General features: G+C 42.8%; 1 protein-coding gene, 1 long non-coding RNA gene and 1 other non-coding gene across 3 annotated transcripts in view; 1 reads left to right on the forward strand and 2 right to left on the reverse strand.

The window, feature by feature from the left end:
• ANOS1 (anosmin 1) overlaps positions 1-24,877 on the forward strand; it is a 191,359-nt gene that overhangs the window by 162,377 nt on the left and 4,105 nt on the right. The window contains exons 7-10 of the mRNA XM_060087089.1: positions 196-401; positions 3,082-3,226; positions 12,206-12,352; positions 23,906-24,000. Of these exons, the coding sequence (XP_059943072.1) occupies positions 196-401; positions 3,082-3,226; positions 12,206-12,352; positions 23,906-24,000 (593 nt within the window). The remainder of the gene's footprint in view (positions 1-195; positions 402-3,081; positions 3,227-12,205; positions 12,353-23,905; positions 24,001-24,877) is intronic.
• Positions 63-24,812, reverse strand: LOC132482064 (uncharacterized). The gene is made up of 4 exons (XR_009530866.1): positions 23,763-24,812; positions 23,338-23,541; positions 20,079-20,273; positions 63-366 (listed from the first exon to the last, which is right to left on the reverse strand). It is a non-coding gene; the product is annotated as an uncharacterized LOC132482064 (long non-coding RNA).
• On the reverse strand, positions 17,914-18,030 carry LOC132482809 (U5 spliceosomal RNA). The gene has a single exon (XR_009530975.1). It is a non-coding gene; the product is annotated as a U5 spliceosomal RNA (small nuclear RNA).

The following is a 24,877-nucleotide window of genomic DNA, read 5'->3' on the forward strand; positions in this document are numbered from 1 at the left end:
CAACAGTGAGAGGCCCGCATACCGCAAAAAAAAAAAAAAAAAAAAAAAAAGAAGGGGACCTTCCTTAGTGCTTATCTTCAGCTATTCTCCATATCAAGGGCAGTCTTCCTGCGTCAACCCTGTAGTCATTCCATGTCCAGAGGCGATGCTTTTGTGGTCATCCTGGGCCCTTGTGTCTTTCTCCTGGGATTTCAGATCCATCTGCACCACCGGCCCCAGCCAACCTCCGGCTTGCAAACTCCACAATAAACAGTGACGGAAGCTTGACTGTGACGATCGTTTGGGATCTCCCCGAGGAACCGGACATCCCAGTGCATCACTACAAAGTCTTCTGGAGCTGGACGGTCAGCGGCAAGTCACTTGTGCCTACGAAGAAGAAGAGGAGAAAGACCACGGGTGGGGTGAGTGAGAACTAGGGGAAAGAGGCCCATGTCCTCGCAGTGGTGTTTGAACTCAGGCACCTGGTCTGAGAGTGGCCTCTGCTGAGCCACAAAGAGGGACGCATGAGGGTTCCCATCCCTCCCCTTTGAACGAGGAAGTTCAGAAAACAGAGGACGACGCCAGCCGTTTAGCCGTGCACATTTTAGGTGACAACGGTTGAATTTAGTCTGTCGACTTACTCATATCCAAATGGCTGGCACCACTCCAGAAATCACAGGAACAAAAATGTCTCCATCTTAACCTGTCTAGCCATTGAAAACGAGACAATTCAAAATGTCCTTGACATTTAGGTCTCTTTTTTTCTAAAGAGATCCTTGTAAACTGAAGAGTAAACGTTCATGGCTTTATCTGTTGTGTATGGTAAGGTGCTCCCATCTATAATCTAATCAGTGCAACAGCAAACAGTTTAGAAAATGCATGTTGGACAATATGATTTTCTTATGGATTAAAAGACCTTGGAATGGCTTATTTTCCACATGCCAAGAAATAAAATCTTCACTGAACCGTTTTATGCGATGAGACCTCTATAACACTGAACATTTTGCATCATATGAAATGCTTAATGCATAGAAATGAGTGTTCGGTGTCCTTTTAGTACACATTCTTTTATCTTGTTGTTATAAAACTTAACACCTTTTCCCCTAATTCATAAGGTTGAATTCCATAAATAAATGTTTGAAAGTGCTTTAGAAGGACACCAAGACTTTTTTTTTTTTGCACTGAAGATTCCAATATCTGTGCCATTGAGAATTATAAAACATATCTCCACAGGTCCATATCACTGATGTTTAGCTGTGATACTGTTTTGGTTTTATTTTCAAGAAACTTTCTGACAGTTCCAGCTTTTATTTTGTAGGACTTTGTGCAACAAGTGACCATTGGTAATATGTGCTTATCTCACAGAAAGTGCTGAAAGAGATAAACTTGTTCAAGCACAGGGGTGGAAAGCAAAAAGTGATGTGATGAAATGCTGACAGACCCCTGCCCCTGCCATGCCCTTAATAACCAAACAGCATCAAGGATTAGTAGGGAAGTTTGCAATTTATTTCCAGTATATGTCAATTAGATAAATAAAAAATGAACTGCAAATTTAATTATAATTGTTAACAGGCCCAGAGTAGCCTTAATCACAGTTCACTGTCTTACGGGTGACATGTTTTTTTGGATCCACAAGAGGCGCGCTGTAGGTCATGTGACTCATTAAAGTTCTCAGTATTAAAATTTGACCAACTGAGAATTAGGATCAGGAAGTGGAAACATATAGAAGAACATGAGAAATTGTGAAATTTTCTTCTTGGGGATCAGTGTCTTTTCATTTCCTAAGAGTCCATCCTAATATCCGTGAAAACTAAGAGGAGTGGGGATTTTCAAGGAAATGCTCTTTCGAAAGTGAATTTTATTTTACTTGTTTGAAGATAATAGTTTAGGAAGAGTGACGCAGAACATAACAAGAAACCCTAACTCAAAAAAATTGGGAATTGGTAGTTCATAGACATACTGTAGGTAAAAGGCAGAAAGGACACGAAGATGCACGGTTCATACCACAGTGGGTGTGGCTGAGAGGCGGCCCAGCCTCCCCTGGGAACAGGGACCACGGTCCACAGCCTGCCTCTCAGCCTCCACTTGTGAAGTGCAGTCCTTTCAGCCATCCAGAGCCAACCTGCTGCAAGGTGGCCGAGTTCTGATAACTGATCCCTCAAAAGCCTGAATCATGTAAGGGTGCCAAGCTATTAATTTACAGGGAGCGTTGTGCTCAAGGGTCTGAAATGCCCGTGGAAATCATGTTCTCTCCCTGAAAAGAGATCTCACGTGACCCAAAATGATGCGGAGAATTCCGACAGGTCATTGTGGTATTTAAACAAGGGACCGGCTTATGTGATTCAGTATTTGACAGTTTCAAGATGACGATACCTTCATGTAGCACAATGCACGCATACAGCTGGCCTACTCTTTGCGGGGAAGCACGTGCTACTTACTGACTGCCTGATGTCTGGTGTCGCGTTAGTGATGGACACATTTTTCCCTTCATAGGTGTTAATACCACCAATTAGACCATTTAGGGCCATGTGATATCACATGTACTATATTTTGATGAATGTTTGAATTCTAAGACAATAACCTTCTTTCTCTTAATTCTGAGTACTTGTAAGGGACTTTATTATGATACCTGCAAGCCATAAAAAAGTGCTTTAAGCATTTTGTCAGGTTGATTTTTCTTACAACTTTTCGTGGAAATTTACTCATAGAAGATTTAGGATAAAATCAGAGAAATACAGGGAATGCCAATTCATAATCTTTCCAGGTGTGTGCTAACACGAGCCTTTACAGCTCTCTTCTCTCTGTAAGGAGGGAGGGGACATAATTATTCATTTTCTTGCTACCAGAAAGCATCCAATGATGGGATTAGGAATACAATTTCAAAAAAAACCCTGTTTGTGCTTTTTGTATGCCATTTATTTCGATCCACGGTAAAAGTGGATTTTCAGATGCTGAAGATGTAGAACGATCTGTGATCTTAGATAGTCCGGGCAGACCTCAGAGAGGAGCTGGTGTGCTTCATGGGGACACAGCAGCTGGGCAGGGAGGCGGAGAGGCAGGGAGGCTTGTAACGGAGTCTGTGTGTGTTCCCTCCACCTGCAGTCTCAGAATTCTGTGACCCTGGAGCCACTGCAACCCGACTGCGACTACACGGTGGAACTGCAGGCTGTCACCTACTGGGGCCAGACACGCCTCAAGAGCACCAAGGTCTCCCTGCAGTTCACGTCCACACACGCCGTCCACAGCAGTAAGTGCTTCGAGTTCCTTTTTCTTATTTGCGGTCTTTACATGGAGAATCTTCATACCCGTGTACACGTAAATATGTCCTTTGAACTATGATGTGTACAAATTTTACCTTTGAGTCTTTCTTAGGGTTTTTATCCGTTTTATGTGCAATATTTTGGCGTCATAATGGAAATTTAAGAAGAAAGGGTGTCTCATTCAAACAGATGTTTATACTTCCATGGTTTGGGGTCCTTATGCATATGCGTACTTGTTTTTAAGGAGGGTCCACACAGTTAAACTGTTAGAAACTGTTGCTTCCCTCCTAAAAATGCGACATGCCCCCCCCCCCTTTTTTTTTCTACTGGTTTTACACAGTGGTCACAATTACTGCAGAAGGCTACCTAATTCTCCACTGGGGGCAGCGACCAAATCATTCCCATACCCGCTTCCTGTTGCCAGTGGTTCTAAACTAGTCTGTTTGCCATGAACTGAGCAAAGCAAAAGGAGAGTCTTAGGAGACATTCATCTCTGAGCTGGAAACTGCGTTACGTGGTGTTTCCGGCTTTGCTCAGAGGTGGGGACTGGTGAGAAGAGCTGTGGGGAAGTTCCTGGTCAGGGATCTGGGGACGGGCAGATAGAAGGCGAGCCTGAGAGAGGCCGCCAGGGGTCTCCGCGGGTGCTGCTTCCCCAGGCTCGCAGGGTCCCGTGGGATCTGCCTTTCATCCCGGCACGGGGCCTGGTCAGACACGGAAGGTGTGACAAGGTTGTTGAATTTAGGAAAGGCAAGGCTGGCTCCGCACTGTTAGATGCAGGGATTGCCCATAAGTATCTTCTACCACCTGGGAAACAACAGGATCGGAACGAGCGGGTCCATTTGAAATGAAGCTTTCAAAATAGTTCTAGAAACAGAGCTTCCTACCTATTTGAGAAATAGTCCTTTTGGAGATTAAATGGATTTGAAAAGTCTACTATTTCTATGTATAAGTTTACATACAGTACAATTTTTACATAAAAATTCTCATGGAAACATTTCTATGTGTTTAGTAACTTCACTGATTTTTTTATCAATATTTTTTATTGAAGCCGAGTTGATTTACAATGTTAATTTCTGCTGTACCGCAAAGTGAGTCAGTTATGTGCACACAGATACACATACACACACACACACACACATATATATATATTCTCTTCCATATGGGTTATCCCAGGAGATTGAATATAGTTCCCTGTGCTCTACAGTAGGACCTTGTTGTTTATCCATTCTCTATATAATAGTTTGTATCTGCTAATCCCAGACTCCCACTCCATCCCTCCCCCTTGGCAACCACAACTGTGGTCTCTATGTCTGTGATTCTGTTTCATAATAGGTTCATCTGTGACATATTTTAGGTTCCACATGTAAGTGATATCGTATGGTATTTGTCTTTCTCTGACTTACTACACTTACTATGATCATCTCTAGGTCCACCCATGTTGCTGCAAATGGCATTATTTCATTCTCTTTTTGATGGCTGAGTAACATTCCATTGTATATATGTACCACATCTTCTTTTTATCCATTCCTCCGTCGATGGGCATTTCGGTTGTTTCCATGTCTTGGCTGTGCTGTGACTGTGCTGCTATGAACATAGGGGTGCATGTATCTTTTTTTGGATCTGTAAAATTTTTATTTTACATTGGAGTATAGTTGATTAACAGTGTTGTGTTAGTTTCAGGTGTACAGCAAAGTGATTTTGTTATATATATACCCGTATCTATTCTTTTTCAAGTTCTTTTCCCATTTAGGTTATTACAGACTATTGAGCAGAGTTCCCTGCACTGTACAGTAGGTCCTTGTTGGTTAAAACCACCGTTACACAATTCAGTTTTAACAGCATTAATTTGTGTGCCTAATTTCAGCTTGACTGTCCTTAGGGAGGTCCAATCTGACAATTTGTAAATAGGCCCAGTATGTCCATTATATGATTATGAATCAATTTCAAGAGTAATTTTAGAGTCAGATTTAGTGATATCTATGATAACACTTATGGAGTACGTGGCATGTTAAAGGCAAGATATTATGCATGAGAGACAGCTTTCAGCTGAGCGGAAGAATGAGGCATAAGTCAATTCTAGTGTTATAGGTGTGATGAAACAGGGCCAGAAAATCCTTATATGCATTGGACAATATATACCACACGTGTAGGGTCTCAATAGCTTTGTTGCTTGAAGTCATTTTTTCTTTAGCCTGGTTGCACATTATGGTCAACTAGAGAGTTGTTTGTAAAAATGTTAGTGGTAAGGCACCATGCCCAGAGATTATAATTCAATGGTGGCAGGAGGCGGGAGGGTTGGCGCAAGATGCCTCTCAATTTCTTTTTCTTTTCTTTTTTTGATTCTACTGAAGTATAGTTGGTTTACAATATTGTGTGTTTAATTTCTGGTGTCCAGCAAAGTGACTCAGTGATACATATCTATTCTTTTTCATGTTCTTTCCCATTATGCTTTATCACAGGATATTGAATATAGTTCCCTGTACTGTAGGGTAGGACCTTGTTGTTTATCCATCTTATATATACTAGTTTGCATCTGCTAACCCCAAACTCCCAATTCCTCCTTCCCCCACCCTCCTTCCCCCTGGCAACCACAAGTCTGTTCTCTATGTCTGTGAGTCTGTTTTTGTTTCGTAGATAGGTTCATGTGAGTCATATTTTAGATTCTACATACAGCTGATATCACTTGGTATTTCTCTTTCTGACTTACTTCACTTAGTATGATCATCTCTAGGTTCATCCGTGTTGCTGCAAGTAGCATTATTTCATTCCTTTTTATGGCTGAGTAGTATTCCACTGTATATATGCACCACATCTTCTTTATCCATTCATCTGTTGATGGACATTTAGGTTGCTTCCCTGTCTTGTCTATTGTAAATAGTGCTGCTATGAATATAGGGGTGCAGGTATCTTTTTGAATTACAGTTCTGTCTGGATATATGCCCAGGAGTGGGATTGCTGGATAATATGGCAACTCTATTTTTACTTTTCCGAGGAACCTCCATACTGTTTTGCATAGTGGCTGCAACTTACATTTGCACCATTCATTGATTTCTTTAATGCAGTCCTCCATTCATTCATCAAACTGTGTCTAATGATGGGAATAATTACTACCTTATGCCATTGTACACTGTATTATAGTATAAAGATATGTACACTGTAGGATATATACTGTATAGACTGTACATTATATAGTATATGTGTACCATGTATTTATATATGTATGTGTGTTCATGTATATACACACATGCCTACATATACATGTGCAAACACGCTCATACACACACATTACTGCAGCACTAGACACATTTCCATCTCTGCCTTCAAAGCGCCTACTGTTGAATTTGGGAGATAAACATGTCAGCATGATTACACAAAGACCAGTCCGTTGCACACAGGGCTGCAGGGAAACGTGGCGCAGACAGAGAGACATGGCGGTGGGGACCAAGAGCACAGCACTCCTCCTGGGTCCTGAAGAATGGGTGCTCCGTGGGACACAGGGCACAGGGTGTCACCCCACACAAGCGCAGAGTTGGAAGAGAGCATCGTTTGTGCAGAGAATCAGCTTGGGGGTGGGGAATGGGGGGGGGGCAGTTCCCTCCCTGGGAGACCTCAGTGACTCCCGTGGGTGTCATAACTATCCACGTGCGAAGGCCACCCTGTGTCTCCCACCTGATGCTCCCTGAAAGCCGAGGTATGTGTTCAGCTGCCTGCTCAGCACCTCCACTGGGATGGCTAACAGGTACTTCGAGTGTAACATCCCCAACACCAAGCTCTTCACTTCCCTCTCACACCTGTTCCTCTCCCAGGCTCTCCTGCCCCCAGAGTTCCCACCGTTCCCCCTTTTGTTCAAGCCATCCATGGAGGTCATTCGTCATGCTTTGCTTTTCTTTCTCTCCAGAAATCCAGTCCATTAGGAAGTAGTCCTTCTGACTCTTAATTTCAGATTCTGGGTGGGATCTGTCCAATTTTGCCCGTGTTCAGCCCATTGTCACCTTTCTTATAAAATAATCTCCTAATTAATATTTGTTTCCACTCTTTCTTAAATATCCATTTTGTAGATAGCTGCCAAAATATTCTTTAGAAAATATTAACCATATCTCCTGAGTTGCACTCTCAAGACTGTCACCTACATCTTCTCTTTGCAGGTCTCCACAGGTCTCATCCTTTATTGCTTTCCCATGTTTTCCTCCCCAAATGTCTTCTCAAACCAAAATCCTTTAAACTTCTGCTTCTCCTAAGAGCCTTTTTTTTTTTTCTATTGGTGATGGGGATTTCCTCTATTGTGTAAAATAAGTTTGCCTTTTAGTCTCCTGGCTTTTCCAGTAAACCACATTCCTTCCCCATTAGAGACTGGTATGGGATTGCAAACGCCCATAATTTAACATGTGTTTCTGCCCACAACCAAGAACGAGGTGAGGAAAACCCAGCCTCGGCTTGCCATTGTTGAAGTCACGTCATCGAGAATCTCTTCACGGTCCAGCCCACAGACACAACTGTTACACACTCTGGGTCTCCAGAGCACATCTAGGGCTTTCTCCCTCTTCCCGGGGCATCTCCCCACACACCCCTGGTGAGATCCTCTCTAATTAGCCCCCTCTCCCTTCCTCTCAGGTATGATTACAAACCCTTCTCTCTCCCTTTAAGCCATACGGCATCACATAGACTGAATTCTTCCCTCTCAGTGAGCCACTCAGATCCCCCCCCCCCCAGATACAAACACATCTGTCCTTCACCCCTGTCTTCCCCTGTCCTGTGGACTCTCCGGTGGAAGTGTCCTTCCTGTTGCACACGACAGATTCCAGTCTGGGGGGTCTAGACCCACCCCTTGGAAAGTACATCCGCTCAACTAAGGTCTCGTGTAGGTCAGAGAACAGGGACTGTCTGCGTGTGTGCCCACAGCAGCCGTCAGAGCCCACGTGCTCCAGAAGCCTAGGCGTGGCCTGTAGCACTGCTTCAGGAGCTCCTGTGACTGCAAACCGGTCAGGTGTTCCCGCTCTTACCTGCACACGCAACCAACTCCTGTTCCCGCAAGACGCTGGTGCTGAGCGTTACGGCCACTTTCTAATCATCGTGTACAGTGAGGTAACGTTTTACCTGACCAATACAGAGATGTGACACTTAACCTACCAAAGGCCACTGTATGCTAGGAGTAACTGGTGCCTGTCATGCGGATTCAGAAAAATAAAAAAAGAAGTGATAGTGCAAAGGACCTGTCATAATACGTATTATTTGGGTGTCAGCATAGCCGACAGAAGAGACTGGTTTTACAAAGGATGAGGCAGGATATAGCTGAATATGTGTCACGATGTTCTTTATAACCCAGTGTTGATATATAATCTCATAAACACTAGTATATGACTTTTACAAGAACACTATATATTTCATCATGAAGCAACTAAAAGTAAGGAATAATTACAACTTTATAGTATAAGCAAGGGAACTTATATTTTATAGGAATGAGTGTAGTAAATGTCAGCACATAAATTACTTTCTGAATTATAGTTTTCCAGGTCTGCGGGCTGCTAGGTGTTGTAATGATAAATATTTCGACGCAAGCAAAGCCTGAATGTTCATACAGTTTTATAAAAGGGTCCCTTGAAGGAGGAAGGACATAATACTATCTTTAATGGAAACGTAACTTGCTTTTTTGGACGCAGGAGGAGTATTTCCAGGGTTGACAGATTCCAAATGTTTTTCATAGTTGCCTCATGCAACTGGAATATACTTCCAGCTCTCCAAAATAAAAATGGAGTGGAGAGAAAATACTCTGAATCTCTCATTCTGAAAAGGTAATCGGAGTTTTGACATCTGGAGAAATAGCACAGTCACTCAATTCTTTTAACTTTTAGGACTATTAAAGAGTATAAATAAAGCAAACCTCATACCTCTTCAGAATGTGAAGGAATTTTATTCCATTTTTGTTTCCTGCTTGAAGTGGAGGACACACTCCGAGTCAAGAACGTGCTCCCAGGACTGAACTATCACGTCTGTCCCTACAGGGGGGATGGGGCATGTCCATGTGTGTCTATGCTGGAAATATTCAATAAAGCAGCAAAGATTCAATCTTGAGAGAGATATATATATATATTATATATTTTTATATATATATGATCTATATAATAGATATATTCTTATATTCATTATATATATATAAATATATATATATATTCATACGTTCTTACTTCTGTAATGAGAAGTGAATGTTTCCATGGCATATAAAAGACAGCAGGAAGACAGAATTCACAGAGAGATGAAACACGGTTATCTAAACTGTCTTGGTAGTCTGCTGGTGACTTCTTCCCATCCCAGGTTCTTAAAGGAATTAGAAGCATAAATGGGCTTGTGAAAATCTGAAGCCTTTAATTCTTTAAAAGAAAAATGCTTTAGGTGTTAGCAGCAGGATCCTTTAACCGCCTGGTGGTGTCAAGAAAGGGATGCGTTTGGGGGCGGAGCCTTGTGAGGGCTCCAGCTGCGCTGGCGTCTGCAGGCTGGGAAGCAGCGCCTCCTGCTATCTGGTCTCGGCACATTCCTGGCCCCCAGAACGCTTGGAATTTCCTAAGTGAGGAGGAGCGATAAAGGCATCTTCTGGGATGTGAGAGAGGTGACTGGGGGGAGCGGCTGAGGATGGGGGTGACCACAGAGGAACCAAGGAGTGACTGGAAGCCTGGAAGGTTCAGTCTCCCGTTCCCACCTCCACCTGCGAGCTGAGGATGGAGATCAGTCATCAGTGGCTAGTCATTTAATCAGCACGCCCGTGTGATGACGCCTCTGTAAAAATCCAAAAAGACGGGGTTCAGGGAGCTTCCAGGGTGGTGAACACATGCTGGGGGAGTGACTCCCTTAGACCCTCAGAGGTGGAAGCTCCGCCCCCTTTCCCACACCCTGCCGTTTGCATCTCTTCCAGCTGCCTGTTGCTGACTTACAGCCTCCTTTTCCCACTTACTTTCCATATATCTAAATCAAATTTTATGCTTAGACATTATTAACTTTGAAGATAGATGTTCTTGTTTACGTGAGCTAAATATGAGCTTACATGGCAAGCAATATCGATGTGAACATTTCTATACAAGGTCTTCTACGTTATAGATCCTCATCCCTAGAACGGTCTTGTTTGTTACCGTTGTCTGTGGTTTTGTGTTTCTTTTTTTAAATTGAAGTATAGTTGATTTACAATGTTGTGTTAGTTTCAGGTGTACAGCACAGTGATTCAGTTATACACATGCACATATTCTTGTTCAGATTATTTTCCATTATAGGTTATTACAAAATATTGAGTATAGTTCCCTCTGCTATACAGCAGGTCCTTGTTGGTTATCTCTTTTATATAGAGTAGTGTGTATATTTTAATCTCAAACTCTTAATTTATCCCTTCGCTTCCCCCCTTTCCCCTGTGGTAACCATAAGGTTATTTTCTACGTCTGTGAGTGTTTCTGTTTCGTAGATAAGTTCATTTCTGTCATATTTTAGATTCCACATGTAAGTGATAACATATGATACTTGTCTTTCTCTGTCTGGCTTACGTCACTTAGTATGATTATCTCTAGGTCCATCCATGTGGCTGCAGATGGCATTATTTCATTCTTTTTTATGGCTGAGTAGTATTCCATTGTATATATGTACTGCATCTTTATTCATTCCTCTGTCGATGGACACTTAGGTTGCTGAGTTATATCCTTTTATTATAAACGGGTAATCTAGCAAGTAAAATTTTTCTCTGAGTTCTGTGAATTGCTCTTGCAAATTATTTGAATCTGAGGAAGGGGTCTTTGGAACCCCCCATCTATAGCAGGTCATCAGAAGCACTGGTGGCAACCTGGACTCGTGACTGGCATCTGAAGCTGGGGGGGCGGGGCAGTCTTGCAGCACTGAGCCCTTACCCTGTGGGATCTGATGCTGTCTGCAGGTAGAAACTGTCAGAACTGAGTTGAACTGTAGGACACCCCGCTGGGGTCTGAGAATTGGTGGTGTGGGGAACCCCTCATACACACACTGGATTTGGGTGCAGAATCCTTAACCTAATCAATGTCTGAGTTATCCAAACATTCATTTGAATTATTTAAACTAAAATGTAAGTACCAAATAATGTACGTATCCCATTCCTTTTAATCAGATCCATTGCATGGATGGTTTGACAGGCACACACCCCTGTAAGGAGAAGTGCACATTCGATGTGCTTTTTCTTCTGGGTCCTCAGTTTTCCCTTCCTTCTCCTGATTCACCGCAGGTCAGCATTTCTCTGCATTCATCCTCATATTTCCCTCTTCCTCCCACCTTCTCAAGAATGCAGACCTCACAGCTCTATCGGAAAAGTTTTGATAACACGTTTCTGACTGCTTTATAACCAATACAGCTTAAGCTGTTATCTCTCAAAAGGGCTACTTGGAATTCTGAAAGCAGAAAAGTCTTGTCTCCAAGGACGAAATTTCTAAATGTGCAACTTCTAAAATCAATGAACTGGTAAAGGAGAGATGTGAGGGCAGGAATTTTTGGTATTCTTCCTACTAAGCCGTATAAATTCTCATTTGGCTTTCTAAAGATGGAGGAACATAACATGCTGGTACTTCTGTGAAAAGCCACCTATACTGTTTTCATGAAATGGTATTTTAATATTACTTCATTTACTTCGTAACGGCAAAAAAGTCTATCTATGGTGAGAAATACTACTTCCCCCTATTACTGAAATCAGAGCATCTTTCTGGGCTGCTGAATGTATGTTGATTCCCAATTTAAGTTCGGGGGATTCCGTGTAATATATACAGTCTACTTTTAGGTATGCATTCCAGCGTGTGAGGGGGGAGGTGTCATCAACCTGAGCGGAAAGGAACGTGTAGTCACATTACATTTTACTTTAAACATCAGGCACTAACTATGAATGAATAGCAGAGTGAAATTAAATACACTGGGATTACTATCAGGTTACAGATTTATTTTTAACAAGTAAATCAGAATGTTGTGCTTTGTTGTAGAAGAGCAACTTGGGAAAACTAGAAAAAGTGTGATGCAAATCCAGCCTCCGTTTCAAAGACGACGGCCCACTCGCCTCCTGGAAATCGGAGCTCCGTTCTATCAGGACAACCAGCTGCAAGTGAAGGTGTACTGGAAGAAGACCGAAGGTGGGCAGATGCTTCTGTTTATTTGTTGTTGTTCTTGCTAAGTGTTAGTTTATATCGGAGTCGAGTTGATTCACAGTGTTCTTTTAGTTTCAGGTGTACAGCAAAGTGATTCCATTTTACACATACACGCGTGTATTCTTTTTCAAATTCTTTTCCCATTTAGGTTATTACGGAATACTGAGCAGAGTTCCCTGTGCTACACAGTAGGTCCTTATTAGTTATCGATTTTATATACAGTCGTGTGTGTATGTCACTCCCAATCTCGCAATGTATCCCCCCCGGCCACCCTTCCCCTTTGGTAACCATAAGTTTGTTTTCTAAGTCTGTGAGTCCGTTTTTGCCTTGTAAATAAGTTCACTTGTGTCATTTTTTTAAGATTCCGTACATAAGCGACATCAGATGATATGTCTTTCTATGTCTGACTTCACTTAGTATGATCATCTCCAGGTCCATTCAAGTTGCTGCAAATGGCATTATTTCATTCTTTTTTATCGCTGAGTAAAATTCCATTGTATATATGTACCACATCTTCTATATCCATTCATCTGTTGATGGACACTTAGGTTGCTTCCATGTCCTGGCTATTGTAAATAGAGCTGCAGTGAACACTGTGGTGCATGACTCCTTTTGAATTATGGTTTTCTCAGGGTATGTGCCCAGGAGTGGGATTGCTGGGTAGTTCTATTTTTAGTTTTGTAAGGAACCTCCATACTGTTCTCCGTAATGGTTGTACCAACTTACATTCCCACCAGCAGTGCAGGAGGGTTCCCTTTTCTCCACACCCTCTCCAGCATTTATTGTTTGTGGACTTTTTGATGATGGCCATTCTGACTGGTGTGAGGTGATACCTCATTGTGGTTTTGATTTGCATTTCTCTAATAATTAGCGATGTTGAGCAACTTTTCATGTGCGTCTTGGCCATTGGTATGTCTTTGGAGAACTGTCTATTTAGGTTTTCTGCCCATTTTTTTCACTGGGTTGTTTGTTTTCTTGATATTGAGCTGTGTGAACTGTCTGTATATTTTGGAGATTAATATCTTGTCAGTCACATCGTTTGCAAATATTTTCTTCCATTCCGTAGGTTGTCTTTTTATTTTGTTTATGGTTTCCTTTGCTGTGCAAAAGCTTTGAAGTTTAATTAGGTCGCATTTGTTTATTTTTGGTTTTATTTTCATTAATCTAGGAGGTGGGTCAAAATGATTTTGCTGGGATTTATGTCAGAGAGTGTTCTGCCTATGTTTTCCTCTAAGAGTTTTATATTTGTTGTTTGCTTTGAAGAGCGCTGTGATGTAAGTAAGGGTGCTTGTGCAAACGTCACCGTCAAGCCACACTATTAAGGAAACAGTAGCTGAACAAAACACATGCACGCTTTTTTAAAAATTATTACTAAATGCCTTGCTCTTCTGAAGTCTGAATGGGTTGCCTTTGATTCCCAGGAATCTGTATCACATACTGAAATCTGCTGCTTACATTTTATCATTTCAGGGATATTGACCTGTCTTCATGTCTTTCCTAAGAAGGCTGATCTTGTGTCCCAAACACTTAAGGCAGTCATTATTTTGCACTGTAAATTCTTGTTCTAAATTAAAAGACCTATAATGCAAATAATTTGGAAAATAGAATAAAAAAGCCAATTCTCTTCTCAATATCATTTCATGGAAATAGCATTTTACTGGGTTTTCTTTCAGAAGTCTCCTATACCTCTGTTTCTCACTCAGTTGTTTTATATGTATATGTGTGTGTTTATAAAGCACAACACATTTTCATAAAATACTAATTTGCATTCTACATTGTTAGTATTTTTAATAACATTTTTAAATGGCTGCCTTGATGGATATTATGTCATAATGTCAAATGTCAAACATTTAGCTGCCTTCAGAATTTCCATCTTACAATCAATACTGCAATGAACAGTCACCCTTAGAATAGATTCTTTTTTCTCTTTATCTTTGGGATAAATTCCTTTTGTTTTTTTGTTTTCTGTACTCTTAGAATATTTATTTTGCATTATTGAAATAGTATTTTTAGAGTTACTTGACATTTTTATATTTTTCACTTTTGTCCATTTTAAGGCATAAACTCTATTTTAAGCAAAAAACAATAGATTGTTTCAGCAATTCAGTTTTAAAAATTCTTATTTTTTTGAAGTGCTATTTTACTCAGGGTATCGGCTCACGAGCCATTGGGGATATTGGTGTTGGAGCTCTTCTTGTTCCGGAATTTTCTTCCAAGCTGCTGAAATTCATTCTCTAGCTAAAATAACATTACCAATCATGTTAATGTTTTATGACTATCATATGTTAATTTAAATTAAATTTTATTTATTGAATATTCATTATTAAATTAAAATTGTTATATCCATATTATGACATTTAATGATAGTTTTAAGTTAATATTAAATTGTAAAATTTATTTGATCTATTGTATAGTCAAGCCCCCCACATCATTGGGTTCTGTATCTGCGAATTCAACCAACTGGGGATTGTGTACTATGTTTAAGATTGGCAGTTGGTTGAATCCAAGCATGCAGAACCCACAGATACGAAGGGCTAACTGTGGGACTCGAGCAGCCTGGAATTTGGTATCCAGGGTGTGGATCCAATCCCCACTCTCCAATGGGTACCAAAGCATGACTGTATTTATCAATTTCAAATTAGAATTGTATGTCAATATGACATATTAATATTAATAAAACAACATATTAATATAATACTGAAAATGTACACATCTCACGTAAGGAAATGTACACACACGGGAGGTGCAAACATCTTAAGCACAGAATAGTAACCACCATTTCCTGACTTCTAAAATTGAAGATTTGTTTTATGTGTCCTTGAATGTATACAGATGGAATCATACAGTTTGCATTAGCCTTCTCACAGGGAACACTGCATGTGGGAAACCCATCCATCCTGTTGCAGGAAGCAGTGATTCATCCATTTATATCACTGCATAGTCGTCCCTGGTACAGCAGTTGACGGAGATTTGGTTTGTTCAGATCTCTTCAGCAGTTGATGGAGATTCGGTTTGTTCCAGGGATGGGCTATTCAGAATGGCCCTGCTGTGAAGAGCCTATGAATACATGTCTGTTGATGCACATGTGTACTTGTTCCCCTACAGAGGTGGGATTCTTAGGTCACAGAGGATGTTGACCTTTAGAAGATAGCGAGAATTTCCAAAGTGGCTGGACCAATGCACATTCCCACCAGGAGGGTAAGATGGTCTCCACTGCCCCACATGCTTTCCCCCATGAGGCATGTTCCGTCTTTCTCAGTTGAGCCTTTCCGGTACGTGTGACGTGATGGCTCAGTGCTGTTTGAATTTGCATTTTTCTGGTCATCCAGGCATTGAACACCTTTTCATAAGTTTACTGGCAATGGAGCTCCTGTTTTTCAAAGCACTTTTCAACTGTTTAGCCAGCCTGTCCTGTAAGAGTCCTTTACATGTGGAGTGTATGAGGCATCTGCTGGTTTCATCTTAGTATCTTCTACTTTTATTTTTTTCACATTCTTAATAGTTCTTACTTTTAGAGATGATCAGTTCATCATTTTGTTTCCTTGAGGCTTACCGCTCTTTGTGTCCTGTTTAAGAAATCTTTGCTTAGGCCAGGGTCACAAAGATACTCTTATCTCCTAGGACTTATACTGTATCATCTTTCTCTAGCTTTTACCCAGACTTGATTATTGTTGTAAGCAGCTAGTGTAGGGCATCAATGTCCTTTCATTTTTTCTTTCCCTCTTTTTTTTCCCCAAAACAAAGAACTTTTTATTGAAGTATTAGTTGATTTACAATGTTGTGTTAGTTTCAGGTATACAGCAAAGTGATTCAGTATTACATATATATATATTCTTTTTCACATTCTTTTCCATTATAGGTTATTAGAATATATTGAATATAGTTCCCTGTGCTAAAAAGTAGGATGTTGTTGTTTATCTACTTTATATACAGTAATTTGTATCTGCTAATCCCAAACTCCTAATTTATCCCTCCCCCACCCCCTTTGCCCTCTGGTAATCATAAGTTTCTTTTCTAAGTCTGTGACTCTATTTCTGTTTTGTAAGTTCATTTGTATTATTTTTTTAGATTCCACATATAAGTGATATCATATGGTATTTGTCTTTCTCTGTCTGACTTACTTCACTTAGTATGATCATCTCTAGGTCCATCCATGTTGCTGCAAATGGCATTACTTCATTCTTTTCTGTGGCTGAGTAACATTCCATTGTATATTTGTACCACATCTTCTTTATCCATTCATCTGTCAATGGACACTTAGGTTGCTTCCATGTCTTGGCTAGTGTAAATAGTGCTGCTGCGAACACAGGAGTGCATGTATCTTTTTAAATTATAGTTTTGTCTGGATATATGCACAGGAGTGGGATTGCTGGATCATATGGTAGCTCTATTTTTAGTTTTTTAAGGAATCTCCATACTGTTCTCCATAGTGGCTGCACCACTTTACATTCCCACCAACAGTGTAGGAGGGTTCCCTGTTCTCCACACCCTCTCCAGCATTTATTATCTGTAGACTTTTTAATGATCGCCATTCTGACTGGTGTGAGGTGGTACGTCACTGTAGTTTTGATTTGCGTTTCTCTAATAATTAGTGATAATGAGCATCTTTTCATGTGCCTATTGACCATCTGTATGTCTTCTTTGGAGAAAATGTCTATTTAGGTCTTCTGCCCATTTTTGGATTGGGTTGTTTGTTTTCTTGTTATTAAACTCTACAAGCTGTTTGTATATTTTGGAAATTAAACCCTTGTTGATTGCATCATTTGCAAGTATTTTCTCCCAGTGCATAGGGTATCTTTTTATTTTGTTTATGGTTTCCTTTCTGTGCAAAAGCTTGTAATTTTGAATAGGTCCCACTTGTTTATTTTTGCTTTTATTTCTATTGCCTTGGGAGACTGACGTAAGAAAACGTTTGTACGATTTATGTAAGAGAATATTTTGCCAATACTCTATCCTAGGAGTTTTATGGTGTCATGACTTATATTTTAGTCTTAAAGCCATTTTGAGTTTATTTTTGTGTATCGTGTTAGAGAATGTTCAAATTTCCTTCTTTTACATGTAGCTGTTCAGTTTTCTCAGCACCACTTATTGAAGAGACTGTCTTTTCTCCAGTGTATATTCTTGCCTCCTTTGTCATAGATTAATTGACCATAAGTGTGTGGGTTTATTTCTGGACTTTCTATCCTGTTCCATTGATCTATATTTCTGTTTTTCTGCCAGTACTATAGTATTTACTGTAGCTTTGTAGTATAGTCTGAAGTCAGGGAGCTGTGATTCCTCCAGCTCTGTTCTTCTTTCTCAAGATTGTTGTGGCTATTTTGAGGTCTTTTGTGTTTCATAGACATTTTAAAATTTTTTGGTCTAGTTCTTTGAAAAATGCCAGTGGTAATTTAACAGGGATTACATTGAATCTGTAGATTACCTTGGGTAGTATGGTTATTATAACAATATTGATTCTTCCAGTCCAACGATATGGTATAACTGTCCACCTCTGTCAACTTCAGTTTCTTTCATCAGCGTCCTATAGTTTTTGGAGTACAGGTCTTTTGCCTCTTTAGGTAGGTTTATTCCTAGGTATCTTATTCTTTTTTTCTGTCCCCCTCTTCACGGAAATCTTTAGTAAAAGGCAAAAGATTTATATGATCTGAAGAGAAACCAGAGTATGAATGGTATTTTATTCTTTTTGATGCAACGGTAAATGGGATTGTTTCCTTAATTTCTCTTTCTGATAGTTTGTTGTAGTGTATAGAAATGCAACAGATTTCTGTATATTAAGTTTGTATCCTGCAACTTTAGTGAATTCATCGATGAGCTCTAGTAGTATTCTGGTAGTATCTTAAGGGTTTTTTAATGTATGGTAGCATGTCATATGCAAGCAGTGACAGTTTTACATCTTCCTTTCCAATCTGGATTCCCTTTCTTCTCTGATTGCTGTGTCTAGGCCTTCCAAAACTATGTTTGAATAAAAGTGGTGAGAGTGGGCATCCTTGTCTCGTTCCTGATCTTAGAGGAAATGCTTTCAGTTTTTCACCATTGAGAATGATGTTTGCTGTGGGTTTGTCGTATACGGCCTTCATTATGTTGAGGTAGGTTCCCTCTATGCCCACTTTCTGGAGAGTTTTTATCATAAATTGATGTTGAATTCTATCAAAAGCTTTTTCTGCATCTATTGAGCTGATCTTATGGTTTTTACTCTTCAGTTTGTTAATATGGTATATCACACTGATTGAGGATATTGAAAAATCCTTGCATCCCTGGGATAAATCCCACTTGATCATGGTGTATGATCCTTTTAATATACTGTTGGATTTGGTTCACTAGTATTTTGTTGAGGATTTTTGCATCTATGTTCATCAAAGGTACTGGCCTATTATTTTCTTTTTTTGTGGTATCTGGCTCGTTTTGGTATCAGGGTGATGGTGGCCTCATAGAATGAATTCGGATGTGTTCCTACCTTTGCAGTTTTTTGGAATGGTTTCAGAAGCACAGGTATTAACTCCTCTCTAAATGTTTGATAGAATTTGCCTGTGAAGCCATCTGGTCCTGGACTCTGGTTGTTGGGAGTTTTTTAATCAGTTTCAATTTCAGTACTGGTAATTGGTCTGTTCATATTTCCTATTTCTTCCTGGTTCAGTCTTGGGGCATTGTACCTGTCTAAGAGTTTGTCCATTTCTTCTAGCTTGTCTGTTTTATTGGTATATAGGTGCTTGTAGTAGTCTTTTATGATTCTTTCTATTTCTCTGGTGTTGGTTGTAACTTCTCCTTTTTCACTTCTAATTTTATTGATTTGAGCCTTCCTTTTTCTTCTTGATGAGTCAGGCTAAAGGTTTATCAACTTTGTTTATCTTTTCAAAGAACCAGCTTTTTAGTTTCTTTGATCTTTTCTATTCTTTTTTTAGTCTGTTTATTCAAAATAAGGATTAGTCAGAAGCACTTTTTTTCCTTGCTTTCTTCTTAGTTACTTAGTTGCTTATTTACTAGTAATTCACCAGAATATTTATATGGAAACAAGCTAACAGTATTATTTACAACTAAGCAAAGTCACTGCAAACAAGTGTCTGTAAGCAACTATTACAGGTAAAACATTGTACAGTTGTAAAGTAGTACTTGGACCTGAATAAGGTAGACTTTAAGAATAAGTTCTTAAGTAAGCGTGGGATCCCCTAGAGAGAAGAGGGGCCAGGACCGGGTGTGAAGGAACTCCAGTTTCAGGACAAAGAGGGGTGATGCAGCAGAGGACAGTGCAAGTGAGTGCGGGGAGACGTGAGACGGAAGCCAAGGCGGGCCAGGGGCTTAAGAAGAGGGAGGGGGCTTCCCTGGTGGCGCAGTGGTTGAGAGTCCGCCTGCCCATGCAGGGGACACGGGTTCGTGCCCCTGTCCAGGAAGATCCCACATGCCACAGAGCGGCTGGACCCGTGAGCCGTGGCCGCTGAGCCTGTGTGTCCGGAGCCTGTGCTCCACAACGGGAGAGGTCACAACAGTGAGAGGCCCGTGTACCACCAAAAAAAAAAAAAAAAGAAGAAGAGGGAGGGATGTCAGACACTGCTGAGACTGCAGGTAAAGTGCCGGAAACATGGGCCTGCAGTGATCACTATTTAAATCAAATGATAGCACTGGAACCACTTCAGTCAGTACCTCTGCAGCAAAGGGTGAGGACTGGCTTAAGGGTAACATATGAAAAGGTTGTGGAATTGGTTTTTTAAAAAGCTACCTTAGGGCTTTCCTGGTGGCGCAGTGGTTGAGAGTCCGCCTGCCGATGCAGGGGACATGGGTTCGTGCCCCGGTCCTGGAAGATCCCACGTGCCGTGGAGCAGCGGCTGGGCCCGTGAGCCATGGCCGCTGGGCCTGCGCATCCGGAGCCTGTGCTCTGCAACGGGAGAGGCCGCAACAGTGTGAGGCCCGCATACTGCAAAAAAAAAAAAAAAAAAAAAAGCTACCTTATGCTACTGATTTTAAAATGAAAGGGGACACAGTGGATGCTCACTACTCACAGAGTGTGTATTTGAAGATTCGTGTCGTCACTAAGATTCATTTGTAACCCCTATAACCAGTACTGGGGAGCGCTTGTGTGGTCCTTTGTGGGGGTGCTCGTGCAGGGCGTGGCGATGGGCTTGAGTTGCCCCACGTACACGTTCCCACCTGACGCTGAGGGGACGCTGCCCTCTCGTTTCCGCTGTCATACTGGCAACACATCCTTTGCCCGGTCTGTTTAGCGCCGGGGGTTTCTGGTCTGTTTTGTTGCATTTCCTTGCTTTTTGTTGGAGGTTTGTTCTGGTTAAGTGGCCCCAAGCACAGTGGTGGAGCGCTGCATGGTGTGTCAGCCTTCTCAGTAAGAAGGCGACACGGTGCTTTCTGGTGAAGATATGTGGCTGGCTTGTCTTCCTCCAGGTGTGAGTTCAGTGTGAAGGAATCAGTAATATGGTGCACCCAGAAGGAGGAGAAAAATTGCTGATTTATACATGAGGCTGCCTGGGAGGTGCTCGTCACATTGGTAGTGTGTGATGAAGTTCTGAAAAGGTAAAAAAGTGGCTAAATGTGTCATTTTTGAGATGGTGATGGATTAAAAAAAAGAAGTACAGTGGAGGCGTTATTGTGAGGCTGAAAGCAAAAGAAATTTACTGTCCTGCTACCCAGGATCATGAAAATAATTTCAACTAGAGTTTTTTCAGTAAAGAAATATTACAATTAATTATGACTTTATTAAATACGTTTTTGAAAAAGAAAAACACACATAAAATAAGATTATGTATTGACTGGCTGGCAAAAATGTGGTGACCAGAAGCTCACGGGAAACTTAACACTGTATTTCTCCAAGAAACAGCCATCCAGGATTTGCTAATTCGGCATTCACGGTGATTTTCTAAACCCTCACTTGTGTGAATAATGAGAACCGATTGTGTAGACCTGCATGAGGAACGCATGCCAGTTTTTGATTAAGTTTGGAAGAGAGTGGACTGCTGTGTATGTGCCTGAAAAAGTGCCATGAAGGACTGCTTAAAAGACGGCCTGTTCATTTTAATCATGTCTTAAAGAGTGGGTTTTATTCGGGTTTGGTGAAGGCAACAGATCCAGAGACAACGGCCACTGAGAAGATAGTTTGTTACTCACAGCTCCCAGGAGGGGGGACCCTCCACACCACTCGGGCCAGACGGGGAGGCACCAGGGTCGGTCAGGAAGCAGGAAACTGTGCTCAGGAGCCTTTACTCTGGCGCGTAGGAAAGGCAAGATGGTCTCAGGATTGGCTAGTTTGAATACTTGTGGTGGGCTCTGGCACTGTCCCCAGCTGCCTGGCCCTGGGGTGACGAGGGTGGTGGCCCAGAGTGTGAGGGCCCCATAGAGGAGGTGCTGGGGAGGGGCTCTGGGTCGGCTGGTCTGCACGGGACACACAGGCGTGCGGGTGCGTTGTCTGCTATCTGGGCAGCAGCCACCCTGCGAGGGTGGTCCCGGCAGGGTCAGCAAGGCTGCAAGATGTCAGAACATCACAGATACAGAAAGGCGTGATTAAATAAGAGGCAAGCTGAATGCAAGGGCAACTGAGGGCAGGGATCAAGGGTGTGGTTTTAGAAGCGCTGAGTTTGAACAGCATCTACATGGGACAGGAAGTCGGGAACACCAGCTCCTCCAGGGAACAGCTCAGGTGAAGGGAGAAACGCAGAGCCTACTTGGAAAGCCTCGGGCTTGGGTGACATTCTTCACGGAGGTGGCAGATCCAGAGAGCGCGGGCGTGGACCCGGGCGGGGCAGCCTTGAGAGCTGAGGGGTCCGATGTGCCGCTCGGTGCGTCCTCTTGTGAAAACACGGTTACGCCGTCAGATACGTGTGGGGTTCTTTGGAGCCACGGGTATCAATTACACATCACAGCACTGGAGTGCAGCGAACTGGACTCCAGCCCCGGCTGCTCCAGACCAGGGACTGTCAGGCCTGCTCTGTGCCCGACTTTGGAACTTGCTACTCCTCTATCCAATACGCAGCTGAATCTTAAATGGATTTCAGTGATTTAAGAATTTGATTCCTCAGCGGCAGCAGCAGTGTGGTGACGCGGGGTCACCACATACAGAAGCTTTCGTCACGGCAGACCGTTGTGTTGGGCGGTGCCCTGCCCCCCGTCATCCACACCGACCAGGCCCAGTGCCAGCCTCCTTCCAGGTCCCCCTCCGAGGTCAGCGCCTCTGTGAGCTGCGCCAGCGCTTCAGTGACAGCCGCAACCCTCTGCCGGGACGCCGTACCTCTCTCGCCCTCCGTCTTCAGCTGTAGGCTCATCTCCCTCCGCCCTGGCTGAGACCTGACTCATGCGCTTTATTACTTGTCCAGCCCCCTTAGGATTTAAGAGGTGTGAGGGCAGCTGCTCCTGGGAGGTTACTTCACGACGATGCCTAGAGCGGCACCACTTGTTGAAAGAAAGGGTATGAATTCACTCAGTGATTGACTTCAGACTTAATGTATAACGTGCAATTCTTTTCTTAAAAAAAAAAAAGCCCTTGATGTCTGCCCTATAAAGAGTTAAAAAAAACCTCTAGTTTTAGCTAAACACCATCGGTGCCCTCTTGCTGTTTATTTTCTCAGATTGAAAGTTCTTCTTTTCTCGTTCCAAAGTGCTCGGAGCAAGTTCCCACCAGACGCACCCAGTTTCATCCAAGAGTTTTCCCCTCGGAAAACCTCCATCAAACGCTTGGCGTGAGCATTCGGACGAGATGCTAATCACCCAGGGAAGCAACGCCTTTCCCACCCAGGGACACACTGGGGTGATTATTAAGCCCAGGATTGCCCGGATCTCCTTTCCCACACTCAGAGACCGGCTTCTCATCACGGTGGCTTTTTCCCCCACTCGGTCGGCCCGAGTAAAGACACGTGCAGAAAACGCGCTGCGCCAGCTGGAAGTAAACGTTTAAGGAGCCCGTGTGCTGGGCTGGCTCTGCGAGCAGGCCTTGTTTCCGTAGCGATCGCACACACGCACTGCAAGGATGCACTTACCGTAAGGCTCCGGGAGGCTGTTCACCCTGTATCTTCTGGTGAGGGGACCCTGTCACAGCAAGGCTTGAGACAGGGCACATCTGAAGGGCCAGGTCTTCAAGTTGAGGGAAAGGCTTGTGTTCCTGCCTGGGCTTGACAGCCTCTCCATCAGCTTCGTCAGAAAAACGTAGGATTCAGAGACTTGAGACGAGTCTCTCTTATAGCCTAGGAAGTAAGAGAATGGCTGCTGAGTGTTACCCTTTGTTGGGGGATTTACTTCCTGTGGACACCATGGCTAGGTTATTCTCAAGACCTCTGTGGAGTCATTTTGCTATGCCTTTTCTAATTTTTTTCTATGTGGTTCTTGTATTTCAATTCACTTTTCCTTTGATGGTTTATTACTTTCCCCCCCGACTTAACTCGAGTCAGAATTTGGGGAGACCCACCTCCTCTGGTTGGTGTACGCAGTTCTGGATCACCTGCAGGACTCTGTCCGTCCTTCCTGGTCTGTCGTGCTTTAAGAACTTGGGGCTGCGTGCACTGTGACTTGCAGACTGTTCTTTTTTGCTGATTGGTGTTGACCTTACAGATCCCGGTGTCAGTCGGTATCACGTGCAGTGGTTTCCAGAAGTCTGTGCCCACAACGAATCTGCCGGGGCGGAGGCATCCTCGGGCATGACCCAGGTGAGGAGGTGGCTGAAATGCCGGATTCTGAATGGCTTCTAGACTCACCTGATCGGGGGCAAAGCTGGACAGAGAGAGGTGCAGGCTGTGTGTCCAGTGGGTAACTCGTCCTCACCGGGCTCCCTACGGGACCCACGACCAGGTGGGAGCGGGAGACACAGGGTCACCTGTTCACTCATCCCTCGGCCCTTCACAACCTCACACGTCATCAGTCAGCATAGGGCGGGCCCTGAGATGCAGACATTCAGGACACAGCTCGTGGGGCGCTCCCAGGACACAGGGGAAACGCTGCCAGCCTCTGGGTATCTCAGCTTAATTGCACGAAAGTTCTGAATTGTTTTCTGGATTTTGACTCGGGAGGACGACCTAAAAGGTCTCATTTCCCCGGAGAATTTCTATACGACGCTATCATTCAGCATCTCCTTTGCTGCGTCCCTAACTTCCACCAGCTCATCCAGGTGGTGAGAGGTACGGCCCGTCCTGTGATGCTCTGCCTTTAAGGGTCCCAGAGATGCTGCAGCTCTCGTACATGTACACGAAGCCCTGACAACCACACCCAACAGCCAAAGGCGAAGAAACCTCGCACAAGCTCGTGAGGCCCGTCAGCTCTCCTGTTAGCGTAAGGTTATACCCTCAGCCTCTCACTCCGCCGCAGTTGAGGCTGGTTTTTGTAATCCTGTTTAATCGCAAAGTTCCGGCCGGCAGCAATCACAGTCTCCCCCCAGCAGGGGAGGAAATACACTGCTCAAGAATGTCTTCCTTTCCGTAAGGAAAAACTCACAGCTAAAGCACGCCTGTGTCTCAGAGAAGCCCACGTTACTTCGGTGTCTGTTTACAGCGTTGCCCACCTCCCCGCCTCCCACCTCCCCCCACTGCT

Source organism: Mesoplodon densirostris, chromosome X (assembly GCF_025265405.1).
Source record: "Mesoplodon densirostris isolate mMesDen1 chromosome X, mMesDen1 primary haplotype, whole genome shotgun sequence".
Taxonomy (NCBI): Eukaryota; Metazoa; Chordata; class Mammalia; order Artiodactyla; family Ziphiidae; genus Mesoplodon; species Mesoplodon densirostris.